At 38.9% G+C, this 16,452-nt stretch overlaps 3 protein-coding genes across 4 annotated transcripts in view; 2 read left to right on the top strand and 1 right to left on the bottom strand.

The window, feature by feature from the left end:
- The window catches only part of LOC126631943 (uncharacterized), a 33,864-nt gene that overhangs the window by 14,312 nt on the left and 3,100 nt on the right, over window positions 1-16,452 (bottom strand). The window lies entirely within an intron of this gene.
- LOC126631931 (probable protein phosphatase 2C 71) lies at window positions 422-5,586 on the top strand. The gene is made up of 9 exons (XM_050302140.1): window positions 422-679; window positions 770-1,413; window positions 2,205-2,335; window positions 2,704-2,770; window positions 3,055-3,142; window positions 3,785-3,954; window positions 4,564-4,707; window positions 4,855-4,983; window positions 5,256-5,586. Exons 1-9 carry the CDS (start codon window positions 475-477, stop codon window positions 5,433-5,435), a joined length of 1,758 nt encoding a protein of 585 aa, XP_050158097.1. The 5' UTR covers window positions 422-474; the 3' UTR covers window positions 5,436-5,586.
- On the top strand, window positions 6,463-10,583 carry LOC126631946 (non-specific lipid transfer protein GPI-anchored 31-like). The gene is made up of 4 exons (XM_050302164.1): window positions 6,463-7,892; window positions 7,965-8,602; window positions 8,726-8,752; window positions 10,186-10,583. The coding sequence occupies exons 2-4, from the start codon at window positions 8,239-8,241 to the stop codon at window positions 10,326-10,328; spliced, it is 534 nt and encodes a 177-aa protein (XP_050158121.1). The 5' UTR covers window positions 6,463-7,892; window positions 7,965-8,238; the 3' UTR covers window positions 10,329-10,583.

Genomic DNA, 16,452 nt, shown 5'->3' on the forward strand with positions numbered 1-16,452 from the left:
ATAGGAACAAAAATTTAAATGTAATTTATTCTATCGACACAAAACGTCGTTGAACCCACATATCTAAGTTTTTCTCCCTTAAACATCCGTGCCACGTGAGCACATGTGACTTGGCGAGAGTCATTCTCACCCATTAATTACTACCCAAGCAACATCCACAACAGATAATGTCCTTCAGTCGCTACCCCTCTCTCGAGGTATTGTATCTCAAAATTTATCGTCGCGTGATATTCTGTACTAATTATGCAATGATTTATATTATTGGCACAAAACATTATTGTGATAGTAAATTCGTATCATACAAGCTGTTTTCTTTTGTCTCAATGTCATGAAAAAACCAATATTAAAAGGAGAAAAAAAAAACTGACATAATGAATTGTGCAACATGCATTTGGGACTTTTGGCACTATAAATAAACAAATGTATGTACAGATTGCCTAATATGATCGACATAATAACAATAATATAAGAAAAATGGGTAATCCGTTCGTGAGAAGCGGGTTGAGCTTCTCCGCCATGTTTCCAACCCACATTCTTCCGCCGCTTAAACCCTTGCACGAAACAGTCCTCACTAGAATTCCGATTGGATTTCCGAAGCTCCGGCCGACGCTTCCGCCGCACTCCTCCTCCTCCTCCTCCTCCTCCTCCTCCTCAAACTTTGATATCATTTCCACAAGCGGTATGTGGCTTGCCAATTTTCTCAGGAAACAAACAGAGTATTAATTACTAGTGTTATTTATTTAACTCCTTTGTGAATTGTGTGTGACAGAGTTGCGAGATGGTAGCTTTCTCTTCCGCTTTGGGGACGAGAGCGAGAAATCTGTTGCCACTGAAACAGAGATTGATGCTCGTAGTCATCTGGAGGATCCTGTGCAAGATTCAGAATTGAGCCAAACATTGTTGGGAAGCACAGGAAGTGGGGCTGGTGGCGGTGCAGGTGCCGAAGAGAATGTTATTGATGCGGTTTCAGTGACGAGCACCGACAATTCGACTCACGGTGGTGTAGGTGAAGAAGCCACAACCACAACCACAATCACAATCACAACCACAGCAGATGAAACCCAGGTCAGCAATATAACTCATGCTTATCCAGCAATTGGCGGCGCCACGGAGGCCGAGAATGGTGTTAATGTGGTTTCATTGACGAGCACTGGCAGTGCGACTGCTGGTGGTGGTGGTGGTGAAGAAACCACAATTAGAACCACAACCACAACCACAGCAGATCAAACTCAAGTCAGCAATGAAATCCATGCTTTTGGAGCAAGTGGCTGTGACGGAGCCGCAAAGGCCGAGGAGAATGCTGTTGATGCGGTTTCAGTGACGAGCACCGAAGATGCAACTGGCGGCAGTGGTGGTGAACAAACCACAACCGCGAGCACAACCACAGCGGATGAGACTCAAGTCTCCTTCGTGGTTAGTAAAACTAATTAACTCTTGATTCTTGCATTGCCTCACTTGTTTAAGAACTTTTGAATTGGTCAGCTATTTCGCAATCCTAGTCGAAATATAGACTATTACACCCACACCACATATATATTTGTAGATAAATAGATACATGGATAGATGGATATGGAACACAATCATGATATTGATAAATCTAACGAGTGCAGCATTGTTTTGCCGAGAGCTGAGATCAATGTTAAAGTTTTCAGATGGTTATTTGAGGGGATCTTCCATGCTGTTTTTAAACCAACTGGGTATCTCAAGTGATTAAGGTCATGGAGCTAATTTCTAATTTGGATTTTGGATTCAGAAAGCTTTCAAAGTCCTACAATCTTTCATTTCATCTTTGTTACATAAATGAAACTTAATGAAATTTATTTTCCAAATTTTGTCTGCTTTGTTCCCTCTTTTATACTTCCAGTTCTTTTGGATGGCACCTGGTTTGTGCCTTTTTGCGAATTAGTCATTACCGTAAATGTGCACATTAGACTAGTAGATATATGGAAACTCAGCTGTGGGGGGAGCTGTATTTTGTTTTATAAGACCTCAATACAAGAGATGTCTGGATTAAATCTAAGCCTTCAATTTGCACATACACGCACACCTGCACACATGTTATACATGTTTTCTTAATTTATAGCCTGACTCAAGTTGGCAGCTGGATCATTTGGCACATGTTTGTTTTGTTTTTTTGGTCTGGCACATCACACAGTTCTTTCATGTTAAGGACCTCATGTGCTTTTGTTTTATCTTGTACATAGTTAGCTGAGAATGCCCCTTCCACAAATTCAGAAGATGAATTCGCAGAGGGTGAAGCACATAGAAGTGACGTTTCAGGAGTATCAACTTCTAAGATAGTGGAATTCCATACAGTTGAGGGCGCTTCTGATGGGTATGCTAGTTTTTCTCTTGATATACCTCAAATAAATAATATCCATATATTTTTCTGCTTTTGAAGTTCATCTTCTTCTAAAATCTAATATTCTGTATGAAAAATGCAAGGACAGTAGAAATCACCAGAGGAGTTAAAAAATGGTCCAGCTGTCTGTGTACAATAGGTGCAAGGAAAAGGATAGCATGAGTTTATTTGTTGTACCAAATCGGTTCTTGGTAATGTTGGTGGAGGGATTAGGTTTTTGGAAAAGCCTGGCTTGATGTTTTTGTTCATGCTTTGTTTCCTACACTATGTTGTTTGTCTATTGGTGAGGATTTTTGCCAATAAAGCACACTGGGACAGCTGACCCTTTCTTTCTTCAACAGGGAGGACGTACCTGCAGCTGTTCTTCAACTATCTTCTAGTGCTGCTTTATTACCCCATCCCTCAAAGGTATCTTCTCAAGTTTTAAATGCAGTCTTAGTACACATACTTTATATAACTTTTCGATAGTTTAGAGTGGTTCATTATATTGAAAACTCTTATTTTCTTTTTTTGATAAGAAACTCAAAATGAGCTTTATGTTTGGTTTGTCTTGAATTCACTCTCATCTATTTATACGCTGCTAGACACACACACACATATACTTGCAAACCTGTGTACATAACCAAGTACTATTTGACCTTTGGCTTGCATTTAGTATAACTGTGAATAATTCAAGAATTAATAAATTCCAGGCATTGACAGGTGGGGAGGATGCTTACTTTGTTGCTGGCCAAAACTGGTTAGGTGTGGCTGATGGAGTGGGTCAGTGGTCGCTAGAAGGTATCACCACCTCTAAGTTTAATTTTGCACTATAAATAGTGTTAGGAATATTGGATGGCCATACCTATATCTCAGTGTGTTAGACTACCAGATTCTTTTCTAAACACTACCACTAGTTAACCCACTTATTTCATTGCCAAAGCCAAATGGTTTTACTTATTTATCAAATATATCCGTTAAGTTATTCACCGCTGGTTACACAATATGAAACCTTTTTGTATGTGGGTGCATCCTTGTGTCTTTTTGTGTGCATGCTTTTGGTTCAGTGTTCCCACTATTTTTGAATAATTGATAGCCTGATAGCCATACTTACATCTCAATCTCCCTTTGTTAAATAGTCTTTTTTTCCATGGTTTGACAAGCAGAGTTTTTTCTAAAATCTACTGCTAGTTGACCCGCTTATTTCAAAGGGAAGGCAAGGGGAAAAGTCAAAAGTTTCTTCTAATTTATTCAATATGCCTGTTAAATTATCCATCTAACGGAGGACGTGGCACAAAATCGAGTGCAATGGCGTTCTAGGATTCATACCGCCGACCCCACTTAGAGGGAAAAGGCGTTGTTGTTGTTACCTGTTAAATTATCTACCTCTGTTTAGACAAAATCGAGGCTAAATTTGTTATACATTGCTCCTGATATGTTTAGGGGTTAATCCTGGACTATATGCTCGTGAACTCATGGAGAATTGTGAAAGGTTCATATCCGATTGCAAAGGTTTACCATTGACTGAACCAGAAGAACTCCTTATTAGAGGCTCATCAAGAACAAAATCTCCTGGATCATCCACGGTGTTAGTCGCTTATTTTGATGGTCAGGTATGAACTTTTCCTTACCTAAGATTATTATTTCTGGGTCTTTCCTAAAGGAAGTACCCATGAGAGAGGAACTAAAGGGGAGAATTGGACAAATCCAAAATTAACGTGCTAATACCTTAAACAAGTGCTTGTTTACTTTTATACGGGCCCAAGTATAAAAGGTCATGCATAGATTCTATTTTGTGTTATATGCTAACATTCATGCAGTTCTCCTTTTGGTATAGATACTTTATATTTATTCCGTGTTTCTCTACCTTTGTCATAGTATTTCCAGATGTTTATGATTATTTTCCATCTGTGGGCATGTCTACACATCCGCCGCCCTTAATGCTTACACAATCTATAAAAAGACATTCTACAACCCAACCCATTTTGACTTTTCAACAAGCTCAAACTAATTTTAGTACCATGCAAACACTAAAAATTTATAGTTGGGTTTTTTTCTCCCATGAGGGTGATGTTACTAATTATCGATAGTTTTTTTCTTCCTCCTATAGCATTTTAAGTTGTTCTTTTTTAAACCATGGTTTGTTTATTTGCATATGACAACCTTGAAATGTAATTTTTGTAAATTTTGATTTTCAAGGGTAATGAAAATTGCTTTTGCAGGCTCTCCATGTGGCCAACATTGGAAACTCGGGATTTATTGTAATTAGAAATGGTGCTGTCTTTAAAAAATCATCACCAATGGTTCACGAGTTCAATTTTCCAGTAAGGGTTGAAAGAGGTGATGATCCCTCAAAACTTTTAGAGGTACGGTTGCATTACGTGCCCAACAAATTTTTCCAAATTGCTGACGGAAACAGAATATTTTAAATTTTTACTATACCAACTATTCTTGCAACTTGACTGTCTTACATGATGTAAGAGATAATGCTAACAAGGATAATCTGTTCTCAGAAATACCGAATTGATTTGGATGAGGGAGATGTGGTTGTCACTGCAACAGATGGCCTCTTCAACAACTTGTATGAGCAAGAGATCACCTCAATTGTATCGAAGTCACTGCAAAATAGATTGGAACTACAGGTGCACAGTCTCAATTGTTTCTTGTCTGTATTTCTTTTTCGTAAGAGCTTATACGGCTTGATAATGGTGGTGCCACTTCTTTTCGTTCAATAACTTTAATACTTCTAATTACCCATTTTATCAGCAAAACAGAATATTATTTAGAACAAAACCCTGTGACTGCATCTTGAGCTAGGAAAACATGATTTCTGGCAAAACAGATAGCTTTATTTGTTGTAGGGGCTTCTTATGTCCATTTTCTTTTGGTTGTCTGTGTGTGCATCTATTCAAAGGACATAGCAGAGGTCTTGGCCACTAGTGCTCAAGAGTTGGGGCGATCTAAATCTACAAGGAGCCCATTTGCTGATGCAGCCAAGGCATCTGGGTATGCCAGATATAGTGGCGGCAAGCTTGATGATGTGGTCGTTATCCTGTCATATGTAGAAAAGAAACCCATCGGTACTCTACGGTAAGTACATATGTATATGTATATATGTGTGCACACGAGTACGTGCTTGTGTATTTATTTATCTGTGTTTTGTATTTGTTTCAATTGCGAAGTACCGAAAGGAAACTAATATCATGTGTATCTTCTATATAAAAAAAGTAGTGTGTCTAAAGCAATTGTGGTGTCAAAGTTCCGGTCCTTGATTATTTCAGTGAGTAGCTAATGTGGAAGCTTTGAAGTTCTCTTTTAAATGAAAACTCTTGGCTTGTGCATATATGGATATAGAGTGGGAAATTGTTTCATGCATTTAATTTATGAAAGAAAATGATTTCCGCACGTCATTTTTTTTACCAGTATTGGAACTGGGGTGCAAAAAAATGTTTTATGATGTAGATTTATGAGATTTTAAAATTTAGCTTGATTTTGGAATTATTGTCATTTTTTGGAAACATGAAATTGATTTGCTCAAAATCTGCCCCTCTTCAGATATCAGGCTCAATAAGGTTGAGTAAATCTTATATGCCGGAATTGTGTAAGCGTGCAACTACGAAAATGAATAGTATTGGACTGTAAAAGTTATTTAGCTGGTCAGTTTAACGTGTTTGATAACCATTTTGATTTCAGTTCAAATATCAGTTTTCGATTTTTAGTTTAGTTTTTATTATTTTGAAAATTGAAAATTCGCTTGGTCTACTCTCACTTTTGAAAAAAAGATGAAAACTAAAAATAAAAAATAAAAAAACTGAAAATTAAACTAAAACGAAATGATTATCAAACAATGCTATAACTTTTAGTTTTTTATATTGCTTCTCTAACTTTTAGTTTTTTACTAGAAATAGTGTCCGCACGTTGCTGCGGGATTAGAAACTGTATGAAAAAATGCCTCAAATGGATAAAAGATTGTTACAGAAGGTTAATGTTATTTGGACTGAAAGATGTTTAAGCTTTTTGAAAGAATTTTTACATGAAAAGGAGAAATTGGGTGAATCAAGCTCTTGGAACTCTTCAAGCCCAAATATTTACATGAAAAGGAGAAATTGGTCAGTCGTTCACCAAAAAAGCAAATCCACATTTTGATTAAAAAGTTGGGAAACTATCTCGTATTTGGTTCAGAAGACATCATTCCCAAATATTTATAGAAGTTGGGGAGTTTTGGACGCAATTCTCGTATCCTTGCCAGAGTAAAATGAGTTAAGAGGTGTTAACATTTCACATACTGGTAAAGCAGCACATGCAATATTGAATCTGCAAATCGAACAAAAAAGCATCAGCCTTCAAATCCTTTTCAGTTCAACAAATATTGCAGCAACAAAAATTCAAAAACAAATTCCAAAAAAAAAAAAACTTTATAAGGCAATTAACAGCTAAAACATACAAAAATATCAGAAAAATCACCAAACCCAATTTTCAATCACTTAAAATTAGATCGAGAAAGACTGAAAGAGTATACCGTGTATATTGCTTCTTTGGATTTAGCGTTGGCGGCACAAAAACAGTCCTTTCTTGGCGGTTCAAGCTGTTTGAAAATTTGACGAGTGTGATCATTGGGTTTTAGGAAGTTGTGTAGGATGATTTTATTTAGGAGCTCACAATCAAACACAATTCTGCTGAAGAATGCCATGCTTGCGAGAAATTTTTAGTGTGCTGGAAACATAGTTCATACACCAAGTGTTATAATATAATTAATTGAATTTTTCTTGAAGTTTTCAATCAATACTAGCATTACACTTGGTGTGCGGGGCCATATATCCGGCCAGTGGCGGATCCACCTTGGGACAAGGTGGGTCAGCTGACCCCCTACTCATAAATCCTTTATGAAAGAATTGGGTGTTGCCTTTTGAAATTTTGAAATGCCCTTGAAAGCTGCCTCTCGACGAGTTGCCTCTATAGACATTGGGCAGGGTAGCTGCTAGTCTCATGCCTTTGTATGTGTTGCTATGACATATGTCAATAGGCTCACTTGGCATAATTGGCCTCTGTTGGCATGCTCACTCAAAATCTTAGACAAAAAATGTGCAAGTGAAATGATATCCACACATTTTATTTTTATGCGTATTTTTGTTGATTTAACGTTTTTTCTTTGAATCATTATTCAATCTAACCACAAGGAAATGGAGAGAAATGTGTGAATTTCATAAATGTCAATAATGAATATGGTCAATCATCATTGAATTTAATACTAAAAAATGAATAATAATTTGATTTAGTATTCTAATCTCAACTTTCAATATCGAATTTAAACTATATACAGATTGCATTCATTGTAGTGGCGAAAAAAAAATTATCATTTTATATATTATGTAAAAATACAATCTCTACCAATTCCATTCTTCATAACAATTAACTATTTAACCTACTATTGATATCCTAATATAACAAAAATCTACCCGCAGATGATCAGGGAAAGATCCTTTTCTTGGGGATCCTAGGGATCCCGCAATCGTTACAGTTCATCGTATATCGTGCGATCAGTTTTCGTTAAGTACTATTTATATTTAATTTTAAATTTTAAATTTTGAAATGATTTTTGACCGAACGATCATAAAATCCCAAGAATCCCCAGCAAAAGGATCCGGCGAGGATCCTTTCCATATATATCATCGGTGGTACGTGGACAAGAAGAAAATCTTATTTAAGTAAGAGAAAAAAAATGGGGCGTACAAATAATTTCTACATAGAAAAAAGAGGTTTTTCCTACAATGGCATGAAACAGGAGCACGCGATGCGAAACACGTATAGAGCCCCTCCATCCCTCCATCTCTCCCCAACTCACAACCTACTTCTGTTGCTTGTTAGATTCTTGAGTTTTAACAGAAACACAAGAAAAAATGGGAGGTGCAGGGAGAGTTTGGATCAGTATTGTGGTGGTGGTGGTGGTGGCGGTGCTAGTGTGTGGACTCGGGGACTCTGCGTCGCCGTCGCAGCACGCGGCGCCGGCCCCGTCGGTGGACTGCATTAGCCTGATCTCGACCATGGCAGACTGTTTGCCGTTTGTGTCGAACGGGAGCACCGCCACGAAGCCAGCAGAGACTTGCTGCAATGGCCTCAAGACTGTGCTCGAAGCCGACGCTTCCTGTCTCTGTGTGGCCTTCAAGAGCAGTGCTCAACTCGGCGTCGTTTTGAACGTCACCAAGGCCACCTCCCTCCCCGCCGCTTGCCAAGTCTCCGCTCCTTCCGTCGCCGACTGTGGATGTCCGTCTTTCTTCTTTCTTGTCTAAATACTCTTTTTATGTATTTATTTTATTTTAGATTCTTTGGAAATTAAGATTTGATGAATTACAATTTTTTAACCCTTTGTTTTGTTATTTTTTTCAGTATCTGTCACTCCGGCCGGTGCCCCTGGTATGTTCTTAATATCATCTTAATGCTGCGATATTTGTGTTAATTCTTTTGCTTATTGTTTATTTATTTAATTTATTCTTTTGTTTATTGTTTATTTCTTTTGTTAATTATACTTAGGTTTGGACAGCACTCTAGAATATTGAATTTATATTATATTTATTAACCATTTTTTATTTATTTATTAACTTGTCTGATTGGTTTGAGGCATTCTTCTTCTGGACTTTGCCTGATCTACACGACAGGCTACTGTTTAGAATTAAACGCATGTTTTAATCTTGAATAATAATTTAAGAAATAAACTTGGCTTCTCAATTCACTTCGTTTTTTATTTACAGAATTTCATGCTTATAATCGGTACAATTTATATCATGAGGCACTTTGTAAAGACCATTTATGCAAAATAATCAATAAAATAATCATTTAACTGTATAAAAACAGAGAATGAGTTCGATAAAAAGATTACGAACTGTTTATCTATTTGGTATTTTTAGTTGACTAAAAGATCTTATTTTTAAATGATTTTTTTTCTTCATATAATGAACAGTTCCTACTATAAGCATGAAGTTTCGTGAATCGACCACAAAACATCTTGAGGAGGAGTACTCTCCTCCTTAATTTTAAGGAATCAAGCCTCTTTCATAATTTAACGACAGAATCTTCGATTTAACGAAAGGAGGCAATTTCCGCTTACCCCAGCTAGCTATTTTTGCATTGCGCTCTTTATTTCTGTGCCTTTTGGTATGTGGGATGAGAATGTGGAAAATGAGATCATCTCGAAAGGAGATATCAAAGGATAAATATTAATTTAATGACTGATGCGACAATGTTAGATTTTTTCTTTTCCCAACAAATATATTTGTTTTGTTATAAATGATATTGGTATGACTCATTTTAAAAAGAAATCAATTAAAATAAATTTTCAAGATCTATAATTGGTATATTAATGAGATCCACACAATAAAATAATTAAAAATTATTTGACATCATCTTTTCTCATATGTCAAATTTGACGTATGAAAAATGTATGTCAATAGGATTGACATATTAGTTGGAGCTTGCTTCTACCTTTAAATTTGATTACATTCCACTTAAGATTTGACATCTTCTTTGAAAATGATATGAGGCTTGGAAATGGGAAATCATTTCCTTCCCATGTTATATCATTATTCAAATTAAATATTGAAAAATCAATATCCCATATTAAATGTTCATACTCAACTTTTTTCCAATTTTATCCCTAATAATAAATACAAATACAAATTTGTCTTCAATTTTCACATTTACTATTTTATCTTTACTATGCATGGTAATAAGAAAATGTTTGCCCATCCTCTTAAGAAAAGACATGGGAATTATATGAGGGCATAAATTTGTTTTGATTTCAACTTTTGGTGGACTTGTCCGTTTGAGATTAGTGATTTGTATGTTTATAGGTAGTGGCGCTGGGGCACAAGAGTCGTCTGCTGGAGGGAATGAGCAAACAACAGCTCCGGGAAGCTCAGGTTCTTTTATGCTCGCCATTTCGGTTGGATCCCTGCTTGTTGGTCTTGTAATTGCATCATTCCCTTGTTTCTAATAGCTGAGTTTGGTGGTGACATTTTCTTTAGTTGAGAGGGATGATGATATAAGGAACTTATGATGTTTATTTTATCATTGGGTTAGTTCATTCTGAGGGGTGACTAAACTAGCTAGGTTTTAACGTTTGTTTTAGGGGTCACTCGAAACCTGTTTCGAGGGCTTTTGTTGGTTGGATGTGTATGTATTAATTGTTGAATAAAGCAGCAAGTCCCAAATCGGGCATGTTATAAGACAAATCACAACTTATATCAAATGATTCCACTTCTAATTGCATCGAGGCCTTTATCATAAAAACCCCCACCTATTGATTGCACGAGTGATTTAAGTGGAAACAATATCGATGTTGTTAGTGGTGGACTGTGACCTGTCTCTCTGAACATGGCATCGGAGCCTGCATGTGAAAGAGTTTCACCAGTGTTCCTCCTCATGCTATATGAATCAATTTTCACCACATTAATTTCCAATTCAGCAGTGCAAATCTAGATTTGAAAGCGAGCCAAAGCTAGTGTACTTTATACGCTCACTTTCTCGTTATGCATTTATCTCTTCGTTTTTGTCCTTTATGCTAGGTTGAAAACCCTTCTATAAAACCCACAAAATTGGAGCAAGCTAAGCTCTATTGGTTTGAGGGATTAAAGAGGTTGAGAAGTGAGTTTATACTTTTTAACCATTCTTCAGATGATTCTTCTGACCAAAACACAATCTGTTGCTCAACATTCTCCGACATTCTCTGAAACTTTAACATTAATCTCTATCCTGTTTCAGTATTTATGTACATTGGTGCTCCCTTCCCTTTCAATTTGAAGTTTGAACAAAACAGTTCTTGTGTTGTGACTGCAATTTGCGAAAAAGAGGGATTAGGAAGGGCGGAGTAGAGCATAAGGCCTAAGTCGCAGGGTATTTGCAAGATGCATGATGTAGCAGATGTTGAGAATCATTAGGGTGGTTCCACTTGACAATCAAGTCCCAAATTTGAATTTTGTGATGATGTATATATGATGTAGAAGCATTAGGTTGTGGTAGCTCCACAACCATGTCCCGATTTCAATCTTCTTAAGAACATGCCTGCGGTTCTCGTCAGTTTTTAGGAATTCAGCGTCCCATCATTCTGCTAGCAACGTCCCCGCCCAAAGCAGGGTGGGGAGAGCAAACAATTGGTCCTTGGCTTGAGTACAAGGATGATTCAGGAGTACAAACTGATTGTTTGATGTTTGTACAAGGGTAATGCAGTGGTATAGCTTACCAGCTCTTACCACCGCTGCCTATAGATAAGATGGGAGGTAAGCTGAGGTAGCTTGCTTCTCTTCTCCTAGGCTACTACACGTTATTCGCGAAGAAAAGGCTGCGAGCAGACTGAATACTGTAAAAAGTGATCCAGTCGCGATAATAAACTAAGTTCACTTATTTGAGAAGACGATAAAAACGAGGGAGAAGCTCGAGCTGAAACTCGAGGAAGAGGTTATTCGTGGTATCGACATGACCAAACCATAACAGCCACTACTATCAACATTGATATCATCGTTTTACTTAAAGATAAACTATTCATTGTGAAAATTTCAAAAGCGGTGTAACTTACCAGCTCATACCATTGTTGTCTCAGTAATGCACCCTTATGCACATACAAAGTCTCTTGATTCTTTGACGTAAGGTTTACAATACATCCTTAACAACAAGTTTAGCAAGCTTATCGGCTACCTGATTCCCAGTTCGAGGTTGTGAAAGAAAAGAATACCATGGTCAAGTCGGCTATGCGCATTGCGCGACGACTTTAGAAAGCCAATAAGTCCACATCAAAGCATATTTTCCTTTCGGCCGAGCGGTACCTTTTTTTTATTATTAATAATACTACCATGGACTTTTTTTAATCTTTAACAGAAATAAGAGAACTCCGCCTATGTCTTACATGGCCGGTCCCAAGCCCGGATAAAGGAGGAGGGGGAGGGCGTCAGGTAGTCGACAGCCGGCACTCCATGATCACGTCGAATCCTTATGAAAATGAATCCAGAACAAAATCGCGCTAAAGCTAGGGCGTCACCCGTAAGTGGCGCGCTGTGTGGCCCGAGCACAGTGATAAGTGAGCAAGGGTCGCTGTATCTCCATCGGCACCCGGATGCAGTGTTAAATGAGCAAGGGGGCCATAGAAACTTCTTTTCGAACGACTCCACTCAAAGTTGTTTGGGAGCATATGCTCCTATCAACTTTACCCGGGACACACAAAAGAAGTACTTTGATCCTATTAGACGGGGGAGGGTGAAGAAGCTAGGACAGAAGGGTAGAGTTCAAGAGAGCAAAATGCGTTTAGGAACGTGGAATATAGGAACCTTAACGGGAAAATCTATGGAAGTAGTGGAAGTTATGGTGAGGAGAAGGATAAATATTATGTGCCTACAAGAAACTAAGTGGGTTGGTAGTAAGGCAAAGGATCTAGAAAACTCAGGGTTTAAACTTTGGTATTTGGGCACAAATAGAACGAGAAACGGTGTTGGCATCATCGTGGACAAGACCTTGGTACAAGATGTTGTAGATGTCAAGAGGGTAGGAGATAGAATCATGGCAATCAAGATTGTAATAGGACAAGAACTTATCAATGTGATTAGTGCGTACGCACCTCAAGTAGGGTTGGATACGAGTTCGAAGGAGAAATTTTGGGAAGATCTTGGAGACTTGGTGCAAGGAATTGCTCAGACGGAGAAGTTATTTATAGGAGGAGATTTAAATGGACACGTGGGCAGGGAGACAAGCAACTATGGAGGTTTTCATGGTGGCCATGGTTTTGGGGAGAGAAACGAGGATGGGGAAGCTATCTTGGATTTTGCAATGGCATATGATCTCTTCTTAGCCAACACCTTCTTTAAGAAGAGAGAAGAACATGTGATCACCTACAAGAGTGGGTCGTAAAAAACACAAATAGATTTTCTTCTAATGAGGAAAGGGGATCGTATAACTTGTAAGGATTGCAAAGTTATACCAGGAGAGAGCGTGGCTAATCAACATCGCTTGTTGGTGATGGATGTACATATCAAAAGAGTAAGACAAAAGAACAAGACTTGGAAGTGCCCAAGGACTAGATGGTGGAATCTAAAAGAAGAAAAACAAGCCATTTTCAAAGAGAAGGTAATCACCCAATGTGTGTGGGATGGAGAGGGGGAAGCTAGCCAAATGTGGGATTCCATGGCTAGTTGTATCCGAAAAGTAGCAAAAGAGGTATTAGGAGAGTCCAAGGGCTTTGCCCCACACCAAAAGGAATCTTGGTGGTGGAATGAGGAGGTACAAACAAAGGTGAAGGCTAAGAAGGAATGTTGTAAAGCCTTATACAAGGAGAGGACCGATGAAAATGGTGAAAGGTATAGAAAAGCGAAGCAAGAGGCGAAGAAAGCTGTCAGAGAAGCTAAGTTAGCGGCTTACGACGATATGTATAAACGACTAGATACCAAAGAAGGAGAGTTGGATATCTATAAACTATCTAGAGCAAGGGAAAAGAAGACAAGGGACCTAAACCAAGTGAGGTGCATCAAGGATGAGGATGGAAAGGTTCTTGCTACAGAGAACGCGGTTAAAGACAGATGGAGAGGTTATTTTCATAATCTTTTCAATGAAGGACATGAAATGAGTGCTTCTTTAGGGGAGTTGAGTAACTTAGAAGAGTGTAGAAACTACTCTTTTTATCGTCGAATCCGGAAGGAAGAAGTGGTTGTAGCTTTGAAGAAGATGAAGCATAAAAAAGCAATAGGCCCAGACGATATACCAATCGAAGTGTGGAAACTTTTGGGAGAGACAGGTATAACATGGCTCACTGACCTTTTCAATAGGATTTTGAAAACGAAGAAGATGCCAAATGAGTGGCGAACGAGCACTTTGGTGCCTATCTACAAGAATAAGGGCGACGTACAAAATTGCATGAACTATAGGGGTATTAAGCTAATGAGTCATACAATGAAGCTCTGGGAGAGAGTCATTGAGCATAGATTGAGGCAAGAGACACGGGTTTCAGACAACCAATTCGGGTTCATGCCAGGGCGCTCAACCATGGAGGCAATCTATCTCTTACGAAGATTGATGGAAAGATATAGAGATGGGAAAAAGGATTTACACATGGTCTTTATAGATTTGGAAAAAGCGTATGATAGGGTCCCAAGAGACATTCTTTGGAGGATTTTAGAGAAGAAAGGAGTACGAGTAGCATATATCCAAGCTATAAAGGATATGTATGAAGGAGCAAAGACTGCCGTAAGAACTCATGAAGGACAAACCGAAAGCTTTCCCATAACTGTAGGATTACATCAAGGCTCATCCTTAAGTCCTTACCTTTTTGCGTTGGTAATGGATGAGTTAACAAGACATATTCAAGATGATATTCCTTGGTGTATGCTTTTCACAGAGGATATAGTGTTGATAGATGAAACTCAGGAAGGGGTAAATGCAAAGCTTAACCTTTGGAGAGAAGTGTTGGAATATAAAGGTCTTCGCCTAAGCCGATCAAAGACAGAATATATGGAGTGCAAGTTCAGTGCAAATGGAGGCCAAAACGAGTTAGGGGTGAGGATCGGAGATCAAGAAATACCAAAGAGCGACCGTTTTCGTTACCTAGGATCTATCTTGCAAAAGAACGGAGAATTAGATGGAGATCTCAACCATAGAATACAAGCTGGATGGATGAAGTGGAAGAGTGCATCCGGCGTGTTATGTGACCGCCGTATGCCACTAAAGCTCAAGGGAAAATTTTATAGGACGGCAATAAGGCCGGCGATGCTGTATGGCACAGAATGTTGGGCGGTGAAACATCAACACGTACATAAAATGGGTGTAGCGGAGATGAGGATGCTTCGTTGGATGTGTGGGCACACGAGAAAGGATAAGATTAGGAATGAGGATATCCGGGGTAAAGTAGGAGTAGCCGAAATTGAAGGAAAGATGAGAGAAAATCGGTTAAGGTGGTTTGGACATGTGCAAAGAAGGCCAACTGACGCTCCGATTAGAAGATGCGACTATGGGACAGAGGTTCAGGGCCGAAGGGGTAGAGGAAGACCTAGGAAAACTTTGGAAGAGACTCTAAGAAAAGACTTAGAGTACTTGGATCTAACGAAGGACATGACACAGGATCGAGCACAATGGCGTTCTAAGATTCATATAGCCGATCCCACTCAGTGACTTCGATTTTCCAAGTCTCTAACCGAGAAGTTTTCCTCACTCGGAAAATTAAGGGAACACTACCCCAACCTACATGCTCCACTCAGAAAGCTTCAACATACAAGCTTCAACAAAAGAAAATTCAAAGAACTTAGCGAAGAAGGCTTTGGTGTATTTAACACAATACGTTGAAATGAAGGAAAGCTTATTTATTGATATCCCCGATAAGCTACAAATATGTACATATACATGAGTCAAAATAAACACACAAGAGGGAGCCTTCACAAAGGTTGCTTAGGAGAAGTCTCAGCAGTCGGTAGAGCCCCAGAAAGAGAAGGCACCGGAGGGGGATCATTTGGAGCCTCAGTACTGGACAGAACCCTAGAAGGAGGAGGCATCAGAGGTTGATCATTTGGAGCTTCATTACGCGGTATAGCCCCAGAAGACGAAGGCAATAAATGCCTTTGGAACAAACCCACAAATCTCTGATGATCAAGTAAAACCTGACCATCAGTTTCCTTCATCTGGTCAAGCTTCCTCTTCATGTTTGTAGCATAGTCATGTGCGAGCCGGTGCAACTGTTTATTCTCATGCTTGAGCCCTCTAATCTCCTGTTTGAGACTCATCACTTCAGCCGCCAATGATTCAACTTGGCGGGTTCGAGCAAATAGGCGTTGGGCCATATTAGACACAGAACCTGCATACTGAACACTGAGAGCCAGCGAATCCTTAACAGCTAACTCATCAGACCGTTTGGAAAGTAGTCTGTTATCTTTGGGAGTGAGAAGGTTCCTGGCCACCACCGCAGCGGTCATATCATTCTTCATCACGGAATCCCCAACGGTAAGAGGACCAGTAGGGGAGACGAAGGATGGGCGCCATATGTTGTCTGGAGAAGGCGGGGCTGCCTCTTCAACAAGGTTCAAGTCAAAACGACGGTCGGAGGGGCCAGACATTTTCAAAGGTGTTGAAGAGAGAAGAGGTCGGACAAATCA

This window comes from Malus sylvestris, chromosome 8 (assembly GCF_916048215.2).
Source record: "Malus sylvestris chromosome 8, drMalSylv7.2, whole genome shotgun sequence".
Taxonomy (NCBI): domain Eukaryota; kingdom Viridiplantae; phylum Streptophyta; class Magnoliopsida; order Rosales; family Rosaceae; genus Malus; species Malus sylvestris.